The 14,127-nt window shown below is 41.9% G+C and overlaps 1 protein-coding gene across 1 annotated transcript in view; it reads left to right on the top strand.

Moving 5' to 3' along the window:
* Positions 1–12,721, top strand: part of LOC135539109 (glutaminase liver isoform, mitochondrial-like) — a gene marked incomplete at both ends in the record, with an annotated part of 26,641 nt that extends 13,920 nt beyond the window's left edge. Inside the window, one exon of the mRNA XM_064964964.1 lies at positions 12,642–12,721. Within this exon, the coding sequence (XP_064821036.1) occupies positions 12,642–12,721 (80 nt within the window). The remainder of the gene's footprint in view (positions 1–12,641) is intronic.
* Between the last annotated feature and the right edge of the window lie 1,406 nt (positions 12,722–14,127).

Raw genomic sequence — 14,127 nt, 5'->3', positions numbered from 1 at the left:
TAGTTACTACAGAGAATAGATTACCCTGTATAGTTAATACAGAGACTATATAGTTACAACAGAGACTATATAGTTACTACAGAGACTAGATTACCCTGTATAGTTACTATAGAGACTAGATAGTTACTACAGAGACTATATAGTTACTACAGAGACTAGACTACCCTGTATAGTTACTACAGAGACTAGATAGTTACTACAGAGACTATATAGTTACTACAGAAACTATATTACCCTGTATAGTTACTACAGAGACTATATTACCCTACATAGTTACTACAGAGACTAGATAGTTACTTCAGAGACTAGATAGTTACTACAGAGATCTACATGGTTACTACAGAGACTATATAGTTACTGCAGAACTATATTACCCTATATAGCTACTACAGAGACTATATGGTTACTACAGAGACTAGATAGTTACTACAGATACTATATTACCCTATATAGTTACTACAGAGACTATATAGTTACTACAGAGACTATATTACCCTACATAGTTACTACAGAGACTAGATAGTTACTCCAGAGACTAGATAGTTACTACAGAGACTATATTACCCTACATAGTTACTACAGAGACTAGATAGTTACTACAGAGACTATATTACCCTACATAGTTACTACAGAGACTAGATAGTTACTACAGAGACTAGATAGTTACTACAGAGACTAGATTACCCTACATAGTTACTACAGAGACTAGATAGTTACTACAGAGACTAGATAGTTACTACAGAGACTAGATTACCCTACATAGTTACTACAGAGACTAGATAGTTACTACAGAGACTAGATAGTTACTACAGAGGCTAGATAGTTACTACAGAGACTAGATTACCCTACATAGTTACTACAGAGACTAGATAGTTACTACAGAGACTAGATAGTTACTACAGAGACTAGATTACCCTACATAGTTACTACAGAGACTAGATAGTTACTACAGAGACTAGATAGTTACTACAGAGACTAGATAGTTACTACAGAGACTAGATTACCCTATATAGTTACTACATAGACTATATAGTTACTACAGAGACTAGATAGTTACAACAGAAACTAGATAGTTACTACAGAGACTATATTAGCCTATATAGTTACTACAGAGACTAGATAGTTACTACAGAGACTATATTACCCTACATAGTTACTACAGAGACTAGATAGTTACTACAGAGACTATATTACCCTACATAGTTACTACAGAGACTAGATAGTTACTACAGAGACTAGATAGTTACTACAGAGACTAGATAGTTACTACAGAGACTAGATAGTTACTACAGATACTAGATTACCCTACATAGTTACTACAGAGACTAGATTACCCTACATAGTTACTACAGAGACTAGATAGTTACTACAGAGACTAGATAGTTACTACAGAGACTAGATAGTTACTACAGAGACTAGATAGTTACTACAGAGACTAGATCACCCTACATAGTTACTACAGAGACTAGATAGTTACTACAGAGACTAGATAGTTACTACAGAGACTAGATAGTTACTACAGAGACTAGATAGTTACTACAGAGACTAGATTACCCTATATAGTTACTACATGAGACTATATAGTTACTACATAGACTAGATAGTTACAACAGAAACTAGATAGTTACTACAGAGACCATATTAGCCTATATAGTTACTACAGAGACTAGATAGTTACTACAGAGACTATATAGTTACTACAGAGACTAGATTACCCTACATAGTTACTACAGAGACTATATAGTTACTACAGAGACTAGATAGTTACTACAGAGACTAGATAGTTACTACAGAGACTAGATTACCCTACATAGTTACTACAGAGACTAGATTACCCTACATAGTTACTACAGAGACTACACAGTTACTACAGAGACTAGATAGTTACTACAGAGACTACACAGTTACTACAGAGACTAGATAGTTACTACCGAGACTAGATAGTTACTACAGAGACTATATTACCCTATATAGTTACTACAGAGACTAGATAGTTACTACAGAGACTATATTACCCTATATAGTTACTACAGAGACTAGTTAGTTACTACTTAGAGGCTCATCTCTGTCAGTCGGTTACAAGATGAGTTAAAGTTAGTTCCTGTGACATTAGTTCACATCCAAGTGTCTCTCATAACAGTATTAATAACTTGGTGTGGCTGTTTCATTTCCAGTACATTTTTTTTTTTTGCCAATGCCATAATATCCCATAATGCCTTTCTCCCTAATCGAACCCTATCTATGTTATTTATCATTGAATTGAATTGATTTTACTGTAAAAAGTGTCTTGCGATTTTAAATGCGTTTTAAATAAAGTTTGATTTTGATTTGATCAGGCCCTGAAGAAAACTGGTCTTAATGCGTCAGACCCTCGGCTGAAGGACTGCATGGACAAGCTGCAACGCTCCGTTACTGAATCCTTTCATGACGTCATGATGGACCGGGAACTCTTCCACAAGTGAGTCGTCTGTCTTGTCGGCTAGTTGGATCTAGCCACTCCCAAATCTCTCCATACCCCTACCCCTTAACCCAAGGTGTATTGCGTAGCATTGTTGACGCTTCCATATTGCTTACATCTACAGGTTTGCAAAATCAAAAGGTTTGGGGCAAAGGGGAGGGGCTAGGGAGCGATTTGGGACCTGCTTCTAGAGCCACTCCTTCTCTTCCTCTCTCCACATCTCAAAACCCCTCTCTAACCCTTTCTACTAAGGCTGGGAATTGCCAGCGACCTCACAATAAGATATTATCATGATACTTGAGATTTAGGCTTTAAAAAATATGTTTTTATTTAATTTAACCGTTGTTAGTTAAATAATGAGGCCCTTTATCTGCTTCGCCAGAGTCTGATGATCTCATGGATACCGTTTTTATGTCTCTGCGTGAGGTTGAAGGATGTTGCTAACTAGCGCTAGCGCAATTGCTAACTAGAGTTAGCATAATGACGGGAAGTCTATGGTATCTGCTATGCTAGCAAATGCCCATAGCATTGGCTCACGAAAATTCATCTACCTTCCTTCCATATTTGACACAGAGACATAAACATGGTATACATGAGTTAATCTGACTGAGGAAGTAGATAAAGGTCCTCTTTGCCAAAGTCCTGAAGTATTCCTTAAATTCTTGTGATTAGAAATCAAATTGTATTTGTCACTCTTGCCAAGTACAACGTATGTAGACTTTACCTTCAGAAATCTTGCCCTGACCCTTTCCCAACAAAGCAATTTAAATGTAAGAATTAAAACAAAATGAGAAAATACAAAAAAAAATTATAATAGCGATTTTATACTTATATTTTATACTTATATTTTGATTTGATGTTTCTAAACATATTGCTCACTGCTCTTGGTGCGTAAGTATTCAGACCCCTTGACTTTTCCACATTTTGTTACGTTACAGCCTTAATCTAAAATGTATTACATAAAAACATGCCCTCTTCAATCTACACACAATACCCCATAATGACGAAGTGAAAACAGGTTTTTAGAATTTATTGCAAATTTATTACATAAATATTCAGACCCTTTGCTATGAGACTCGAAATTGCTCAGGTGCATCTGTTTCCATTGATCATCCTTGAAATGTTTCTGCAGCAACTTGATTGGAGTCCCACCTGTAGTGTAAATTCAATTGATTGGACATGATTTGGAAAGGCACACACCTGTCTGTATAAGGTCCAACAGTTGACAGTGCATGTCAGAGCAAAAACTAAGCCATGAGGATGAAGGAATTGTCCGTAGAGCTCCGAGACAGGATTGTGTCGAGGCACAGATCTAGGGAAGGGTACTCCAATATTTCTGCAGCATTGAATGTCCCATCCATCATTCTTAAATGGAAGATGTTTGGAACCACCAAGACTCTTCCTGGAGCTGGCCGCCCGGCCCAGGCAGGCAATGGGGGGAGAAGTGCCTTGGTCAGGAGGTGACCCAGAACCCGATGGTCACTCTGACAGAGCTCCAAGTTCCTCTGTGGAGATGGGGAGAACCTTCAGAAGGACAACTATCTCTGCAAGCACTCCACCAATCGAGCCTTTATGGTAGAGTGGTCAGACGGAAGCCACTCCTCAGTAAAAGGCACGTAACAGCCCGCTTGAGTTTGACAAGAGGCACCAAGATGTGGGAAAAGTGAAGAGGTCTGAATGCACTGTTTGTCTATGATCAGTCATGGAAATAAAAGTGCTGAAAACACTTTAGCTATTTAAAAATAAGATGGTAAACAAACTATAGGATGTTTTTTTCAGTACTCAGTACCTCTCTCTACCCCTCTCTACCCATCTCTACCCCTCTCCACCCCTCTCTACCCCTCTCCACATCTTTCCACCTCTCTCCACACCTCTCCACCTCTCTCTACCCCTCTCTTACCCCTCTCCATCTCTCTCTACCCCTCTCCACCCTCTCCACCTCTCTCGACCCCTCTCCCTACCCCCTCCACCCCTCTCCACCGTCTCCACGCCTCTACCCTCTCAACACCTTTCCACCCCCTCTCTACCCTCTCCACCCCTTTACCCCCTCTCCACCCCCTCTCTCCCATCTCTCTCTACCCCCTCTATACCTCCTACCCCTCTCTACCCCTCTCCACCCATCTACCCCTCTCCACCCCTCTCCCTCTCTCTACCCCTCTCCACCCCCTCTCTACCCCCTCTCTACCCCTCTCCTCTCTCTACTCCTCTCTACCCCCTCTCCACCCTCTCAACTCTCTCTCTCTCTACCCGTCTCCACCTCTCTCTACCCCTCTCCACCTCGCTCTACCCCTCTCTACCCCCTTTCCACCCCCTCTACCCTCTCCACCTTTCTCTACCCCTCTCCACCTCTCTCTACCCCTCTCTACCTCTCTCTCCACCTCTCTCTCTCTCTACCACTCTCTCTACCCCCTACATCTCTCTACCGCTCTCTACCCCTCTCCACCTCTCGCTAGCTCTCTCCACCTCTTTCTCCTCCACATCTCTCTACCCCTCTCTGCCTCTCTGACACACTGTCATCACACATCTCCTCTTTGCAAAGTGCCATGGTAGAGACAGGCTATAAATATCCTGACCCCTTCAGCATTCCACATGATTAATCCAGGGTCTGTTGTAGGCCTACATTATACTGCATTTCTCTCTGTCACACACAGACAGACAGACAGGCAGACAGGCAGACAGGCAGGCAGGCAGGCAGGCAGGCAGGCAGGCAGGCAGGCGATTGAGAGAGAGAGCAAAATATTGACTCTTTGCATCAACCATGTAATAGCCACAAAGCCTGTCATTTAATCTTCAAGAGATAAAATTGGATTTGATATTCCAGAGAAACAGACAAAATATCTAAGAGACTTTGTGAAATTAATACTTGTGTCTCCTCTCTCTGTCATTTAATCTTCAAGACAAAGTCATGTTTAAGAGTTAGCTAGAGACAACAGCATGTGTGCTCTCACTCGGTGCGCTCGCCTACGTATTGTCTGCATGTATTTGTGTGAGGGCAGTGGGTGGGTAGTCTTGTTGTGGGCTACAGGGCAGTCAACGACTCGGATTGATAGATGCCAGCTGGCTTGGACCTTGGGGCCACACATACACACGCATGCACACGCATGCACACATACACACATGTACACATACACACGCATGCATTACACACGCATGCACACACATACACACGCATGCACACACATAACACGCATTTACACACATTCACACACATACACACACATACACACACATGACACACATACACACACATACAACACAACACACATATGCACACACATACACATGCATGCACTACACATACACACGCATGCACACACATACACACGCATGCACACACATACACACGCATGCACACACATACACACAGCCAAAATGAGAGACGTTTAGTCTTTATCATGCCACACCATGACTCTGATTTATAACTATGGAGTCTGGAGTTAGTGCATGGTCACTTATTAACTTACTCATTTGATTATAATTATATTTGTGTACTGTCGCTTTAAGAAACTGCTCTCGGTTCTTTAAAAAGATACTGTAATCTTTCCCGATGATTCCTTTGAGGCAGTACTGAGTGACACTTCCTGAGGTGCAGTTGAATGACCGTCATTCCACTTCTTCTACCGTTGTTGTTTTTGTTTCCTACTAATCTTGGTGCTGATAAAGTGGTTTGAATTGCTGTGGAAAATAGGGTTCAGTTGAGCCATGTGAACGTTATTGTCTGTGACACACACAGCTAATTTTGTATCCATGTATCGGCGGCAGGGTAGCCTAGTGGTTAGAGCGTTGGACTAGTAACTGAAAAGTTGCAAGTTCGAATCCCCGAGCTGACAAGGTACAACTCTGTCGTTCTGCCCCTGAACAGGCAGTTAACCCATTGTTCCTAGGCGTCATTGAAAATAAGAATTTGTTCTTAACTGACTTGCCTAGTAAAATTAAATTAAAAGGCTGATCAATGCCTTATTATGTCCTACAACCCAACCCATCTCTCTGCTCACAACAAAGACATATGATACGCCTTTTAACTTTTCACAAACCTTTATTTATGAATAACCTACTGTGTAGAATACTCAGCTAGCACATTTGGCCCCTTGGAAGTTGAGGAAAGTACGTTTTTTGGTTTCCAACTAGTTCTGGGAACGAAACCATACGTTTCCGGTAAAACTGAAAGTTTTGTAAACGTTCTGAGAATGGAAGTGAACATTTTGTCTGGTCTGGGAACATACTTTACGTTACCAGGGAGGTTCTGAGAACGTTTTACTATGCTTCCCTCAAAAAGAGTTTTGTTGACGCTGGAGAACAGAATGCATGTTCTTAAATAACATTCTTAGAACGTTCTTTGAAACGTTACTAATGTTTCCTTGTGTGGTTTTTATGGAATGTTTTCTTAATGCTATGAGAACATTAATGTACTAGAACCAAGAGAAACCTGTAGGAAACGTTATGCTGAAGTAGTGAAATTCTCACCTAAGGAACATATGTTTCTCATAACGTTATGCTGAAGTACTGAAATTCCCACCTAAGGAACATATGTTTCTCATAACGTTATGCTGAAGTACTGAAATTCCCACCTAAGGAACATATGTTTCTCATAACGTTATGCTGAAGTACTGAAATTCCCACCTAAGGAACATATGTTTCTCATAACATTATGTGCTAGCTGTGTGGGGCACATTTTCCAGAATGTTGTGGGAAGGTTGTATGCAAAATAACCACACTCTCACCAAGCTCTAATAAACATATGGTTCTCAGAACGTTATGTGCTAGCTGGGAGTAGACCCTTTAAAATGTACACTATGAGAAGCACTGGTTTCTGAACCAACAATAATATACTTCTGAATGAGAATCCTTTCATAGTTATTAACTCCAATTCATTGCCATAGTTGAAACACTCTCCTTAATGGGAAAAGACAGTTGAGTCCTAACGCTGTGTAATTCAGAATTAATGTTCTAGGGCTCCGGTTCACTGACAAATGGTATTCATTTCCTTATTTCAGTTTTAATAACATGTTGTGGTTGTAACCTGATCCTCAGGTGTGTTGGTGGGAACATAGTGCTTCTGATTCAGGCCTTCAGAAAGAAGTTCATCATCCCTGAGTTTGATGCCTTTGTAACAAAGATAGATCAAATCTCGACACCGTCAGAAAAACCATGACGGACATGTAAGTATATCTGTTTACCGTGTACAGTAGTTTAACATGTACAGTAATCATGTACAGTAGTAGTTTAACGTGTACAGTAGTTTAACATGTACAGTAGTATCTGTTTGCCGTGTACAGTAGTATCTGTTTCCGTGTACAGTACTTTTGCGTGTAAGTAGTATCTGTTTACCGTGTACAGTAGTATCTGTTTACCGTGTACAGTATCTATAAAAACGTGTACAGTAGTATCTGTTTTACCGTGAGACAGTAGTTTAACGTAAGTAGTAGCTGTTTAATGTGTACAGTAGTATCTGTTTACCGTGTACAGTAGTATCTGTTTAACATGTACAGTAGTATCTGTTTAACGTGTACAGTAGTTTAACGTGCAGTAGTAGCTGTTTAATGTGTACAGTAGCATCTGTTTAACATGTACAGTAGTGTCTGTTTAACATGTACAGTAGTATCTGTTTAACGTGTACAGTAGTATCTGTTTAACGTGTACAGTAGTATCTGTTTAACCAGTGTACAGTAGCATCTGTTTAACGTGTACAGTAGTTTAACATGTACAGTAGTATCTGTTTAACGTGTACAGTAGTATCTGTTATAACGTGTACAGTAGTATCTGTTTAACGTGTACAGTTCATCTGTTTAACATGTACAGTAGTATCTGTTTAATGTGTGCAGTAGTTTAACATGTACAGTAGTATCAGTTGATGTACGAAGTTTAGCCAGTAGTATCTATTTAACATGTACAGTAGTATGTTTAACATTTCGTGACAGTAGTATGTATTTAAACGTGTACAGTATTGGCTTCATGACCTGCTTCTGATTTAATGTGATTGTGTATCAGGAAGTGGTATCTATTTGTGTCAAGCATCTGTTTAACGTAATCATGGTCATTCTGGTACAAACTGTTTCCATTTGTTTCCATCAGGATACCACAGTAGTTTTCCAAAATGTACAGTAGTATCTATTTGTCCTCTGTAGAGTGATTTTCGTTAGTAGTTATTTAACGTGACAGTAGTATCTATTTAACGTGTCAGTAGTATCTATTTACATCTTAGATGTAGTTTATTTAATGTGGAAACTAGTTTTTCACAATTCCTGATCATTTAATCTAGTACAGTAGTCCTGTTTGTCAGTAGTTCTGGGATTACATTTGCTCTATTTCAAAGTACGTAGCATCTGTCTCAGAATCCTAGTTTAACATGTACATGATCTATTTTATCCCATGGTGTTTATATTTGCGTTCTATTTATTTGTACAGATGAATGTGGTACCTTCAGGTGTTTGGAAATTGCTATTTAAGGATGAGCCAGACTTGTGGAGGTCTACAATGTATCTTTTTTAACTGATGGTATCTATTTTGGCTGATTTCTATTTGATTTTTCCATGATGTCAAGCAAAGTAGGCATTTGAGTTTGAAGTAGTATCTAGGCCTTACAAATTTATCCACAGGTACACGTGTCAGTAGCATCTGACTGTAAATTCTGTTTAAGTGTACAGCCCATCAAAGCCATGACATCATTTTCTGGAATTCTCCAAGCTGTTTAAAGGCACAGTCAACTTAGTGTATGTAAACTTCTGACCCACTGGAATTATGATACAGTGAATTATAACGTGAAATAATCTGTATGTAAACAATTATTGTGAACAATTATTTAATGTGTCAGTAGTATAAATGTGTAGATGTCCTAACTGCAACTTGACAGAACTACAGTTTGTTGCAGAAATTTGTGTCATGATTAACAGATCAGGGTGCGATTTGTACAGGAACTTATGTCCATTTGTTCTCCCAATCTTCTGACCATCAAACGCTGACTGCATTTCCCTCCTGAGAGGATTTTCTTAGGTTATTGTCACCGACGATATACAGTTCTCAAGTTTAATACATCTTGGACTTTGTTTAAACATTTAAACTCAGTTTTTCACAATTCCTGACATTTAAACCTAGTACAAACTTATTGTCCAGTTAGGCTTTATTTAATAAACGTCAGAATAATAGTAGAGAGAATATTTATTTTATCCCATTCTTGCGTACTATTATTTTCAAACAACACATGCTCCTGTGATGAGCCAGACTTGTGGAGGTCTAAAATGTTTTTTTCTGAGGTCTTGGCTGATTTTTTTATTTTCCATGATGTCAAGGAGGCATAGTTTACACTGCCCACTCCCACAGGTACACCTCAAATCTCTGGCAAATTAATTACGCCTCCATGCTCCTCCCCGCCTATAGGCAGAAACTTAAACTAGAAGCACCTGGTAAGAACTGTCAACGTTGGTTTTGACCAATTGGAATCTATGCTTCAAGACTGTTTCGTTCACGCGGACTGGGAAATGTTCTGGTCGCATCAGTATACACTGACTCAGTGACTGGGTTTATCACACCAAGTGGATAGGATGTTGTTTCTACTGTGATGATTACAACTTGTCCAAACCAGAAAACCGTGAATAGATGGCAGCATTCTAGCAAAACTGACGTGAACCACATCATTTAACCACGGCAAGGTGACTAGAAACATGGACGTGTACAAACAGACCAGCTACGACCTCCGTAAAGGCAATCAAGAGACAAAACAACAGTACAGGGACAAAGTGGAGTTGCAATTCAATGGCTCAGACACAAGGCATGTGGCAGGGACTCCAGACAATCACGACTCATAAGGAAAGAAACATCGTGGACACTGACTCCTCACTGCCAGACAAGCTGAACACCTTTTCATCCGCTTCGAGGAAAGCAACACAGAGCCACCGCGTGGGCTCCCGTCGCTCACGAGGACCGTGTGCTCCTGATCTTCTTGGCCGACGTGATTAAGTCGTTCAAGTGTGTTAACCCTTGCAAGGCTGCTGGACTGGTTGGAGTGTTCACGGGCATTCAATCTCTCACTATCCCAGTCTGTTGTCCTTCATTGTTCTTGTACCCAAGAGGCGAAGGTAACTGAACTAAATGGCCAGGGTTAAAAGCGTTTTTAAATTTATTTTTACCTTTATTTTACTAGGCAAGTCAGTTAAGAACAAATTCTTATTTTCAATGACAGGAACAGTGGGTTAACTGCCTGTTCAGGGCAGAACGACAGATTTGTACTTTGTCAGCTTGGGGGATTTGAACTTGCAACCTTCCGGTTACTAGTCCAACGCTCTAACCACTAGGCTACCCTGCCACCCCAAGTTCCTCGACCTGCACATCACTTAGGAACAGAAATGGTCCCTCCACACCGACAGTGTGGTGAAGACAGCGCAAAAGCGCCTCTTCAACCACACGAGGCTGAATAAATTTGTCTTGGCCCCTAAGACACCATGAACTTCTATAGATGCACCGTCGAGCATTCTGTTGGACTGCATCACCGCCCAATATAGCAACTACACCGCCCTCAACCGCAGGGTTCTCCAGAGGGTGGTGCAGTCAGTCCAACGCATTAATGGGGGCGTACTGCCTGCCCTTCAGGACATCTACAACACCCATGATAGGAAGGCCAAGAAGATCATCAAAGATCTCAGCCACCAAGCCACGGCCAGTTCACCCCACTTCCATCTAGAAGGCGGAGACAAGAGAGACTGAAAAACAGCTTCTATCTCCAGCAGAGTATGTGAGCAGAGTGGAGCCAGAGTGAAATGCATTCCATGTGACTACCCCATGAAGCTGTTTGAGAGAATGCACAGAGGGTGCAAAGCTGTCATCAAGGCAAAGGGTGGCTACTTTGAAGAATCTCAAGTAAAAATAAAATAAAATATATTTAGATTTGTTTAACACTTTTTTAGTTCGACATGATTCCATATGTGCTATTTCATAGTTTTGATGTCTTCACTATTATTCTACAATGTAGAAAATAGTAAAAACCTTGAATGAGTAGTGTGTTCAAACTTTTGACTGGTACTGTATAACCACTGCTGTACACACCATTTCCATCCATATACTGTCCATACTGTCTAAACACACCATATATATATATATACTGTATATGTATATATACTGTATATATATCTACAGTGCATTCGGAAAGTATTCAGACCCCTTGGCATTTTCCCATTTTTTACGTTACAGCCTTATGCTAAAATGGATTAAATCATTTTTTCCCCAGTCATCAATCTGCACAGCTTCTTTTCAGGTCTCTACAGAGATGTTCGATCGGATTCAAGTCCGGGCTCTGGCGGGGCCACTCAAGGACATTCACAGACCTGTCCCAAAGCCACTCCTGTGTTGTCTAGGTTGTGTGCTTAGGGTCGTTGTCCTGATGGAAGGTGAACCTTCACCCCGGTCTGAGATCCCGAGCACTCTGGAGCAGGTTCTCATCAAGGATCTATCCGTACTTTGCTCCGTTAATCTTTGTCTCGGTCCTGACTAGTCTCCCAGTCCCTTCCGTTGAGAAACATCCCAACAGCAAGACGCTGCCACCACCATGCTTCACCATAGAGTTGGTGCCAGGTTTCCTCCAGTCGTGACACTTGGCATTCAGGCCAAACAGTTCAATCTTAGTTTCATCAGACCAAAGAATCTTGTTTCTCATGGTCTGAGAGTCTTTATGTGCCTTTTGGCAAACTCCAAGCGGGCTGTCATGTGCCTTTTACTGAAGAGCCGCTTCTGTCTGGCCACCGTACCAAAATGCCTGACTGGTGGAGTGCTGCATAGATGGTTGTACTTCTGGAAGGTTCTCCCATCTCCAGATAAGAACTCTAGAGCTCAGTCTGAGTGACCATTGGGTTCTACAATCAAGTTGTGGAAACAACTCAAGGATGATCAATGGAAATTTCGAGTCATTATGGGGTATCGTGGGGTATCGTGTTTAGATTGCTGAGGAAAATAAAATATTTAATCGAATAAGGATGTAGAATAAGGATGTAACGTAACAAAATGTGGAAAAATCCAAACGGTCTGATACTTTTCACTGTTTTTATTCCCGACTCTGACATTGTTAGTTCTGATATTTCTTTTAAAAAATGGGGCGGGGGGGGGGCGGGGCTAACTGCATTTCTAGATATTACTGCACTGTGTTGGAGCTGGAAACATGCACCTGTTCTAATGGTCTGTCTGTACTTCCTGGTTACAGGTAGCAGTCTACATTCCACACCTGGCCAAGTTCAGTCCTGATCTCTGGGGGGTGTCTCTGTGTACTGTAGATGGACAGAGGTATGTACAATGGCCCTGATCTCTGGGGGGGGGTGTCTCTGTGTACTGTAGATGGACAGAGGTATGTACAACAGTCCTAATCTCTGGGGGGGTCTCTGTGTACTGTAGACGGACAGAGGTATGTACAATGGCCCTGATCTCTGGGGGGGGTGTCTCTGTGTACTGTAGATGGACAGAGGTATGTACAACAGTCCTAATCTCTGGGGGGGGGGTGTCTCTGTGTACTGTAGATGGACAGAGGTATGTACAATAGCCCTGATCTCTGGGGGGGGTGTCTCTGTGTACTGTAGATGGACAGAGGTATGTACAACAGTCCTGATCTCTGGGGGGGGTGTCTCTGTGTACTGTAGATGGACAGAGGTATGTACAACAGTCCTAATCTCTGGGGGGGGGGGTCTCTGTGTACTGTAGATGGACAGAGGTATGTACAACAGTCCTAATCTCTGGGGGGGGTCTCTGTGTACTGTAGATGGACAGAGGTATGTACAACAGTCCTAATCTCTGGGGGGGTGTCTCTGTGTACTGTAGATGGACAGAGGTATGTACAACAGTCCTAATCTCTGGGGGGGGGGTCTCTGTGTACTGTAGATGGACAGAGGTATGTACAACAGTCCTAATCTCTGGGGGGGGGGTGTCTCTGTGTACTGTAGATGGACAGAGGTATGTACAACAGTCCTAATCTCTGGGGGGGTGTCTCTGTGTACTGTAGATGGACAGAGGTATGTACAACAGTCCTAATCTCTGGGGGGGGGTGTCTCTGTGTACTGTAGATGGACAGAGGTATGTACAACAGTCCTAATCTCTGGGGGGGGGTGTCTCTGTGTACTGTAGATGGACAGAGGTATGTACAACAGTCCTAATCTCTGGGGGGGGGGTGTCTCTGTGTACTGTAGATGGACAGAGGTATGTACAACAGTCCTAATCTCTGGGGGGGGTCTCTGTGTACTGTAGATGGACAGAGGTATGTACAACAGTCCTGACCTCTGGGGGGGGTGTCTCTGTGTACTGTAGATGGACAGAGGTATGTACAACAGTCCTAATCTCTGGGGGGGGTGTCTCTGTGTACTGTAGATGGACAGAGGTATGTACAACAGTCCTAATCTCTGGGGGGGTCTCTGTGTACTGTAGATGGACAGAGGTATGTACAACAGTCCTAATCTCTGGGGGGGGTCTCTGTGTACTGTAGATGGACAGAGGTATGTACAACAGTCCTGATCTCTGGGGGGGGTGTCTCTGTGTACTGTAGATGGACAGAGGTATGTACAACAGTCCTAATCTCTGGGGGGGGTGTCTCTGTGTACTGTAGATGGACAGAGGTATGTACAACAGTCCTGATCTCTGGGGGGGGGTGTCTCTGTGTACTGTAGATGGACAGAGGTATGTACAATGGCCCTGATCTCTGGGGG

This window comes from Oncorhynchus masou, unplaced genomic scaffold (assembly GCF_036934945.1).
Source record: "Oncorhynchus masou masou isolate Uvic2021 unplaced genomic scaffold, UVic_Omas_1.1 unplaced_scaffold_4193, whole genome shotgun sequence".
NCBI classification, from domain to species: Eukaryota; Metazoa; Chordata; class Actinopteri; order Salmoniformes; family Salmonidae; genus Oncorhynchus; species Oncorhynchus masou.
The sequence above is the reverse complement of the archived record's forward strand: the minus strand, read 5'-3'. Positions and strand labels throughout refer to the sequence as shown.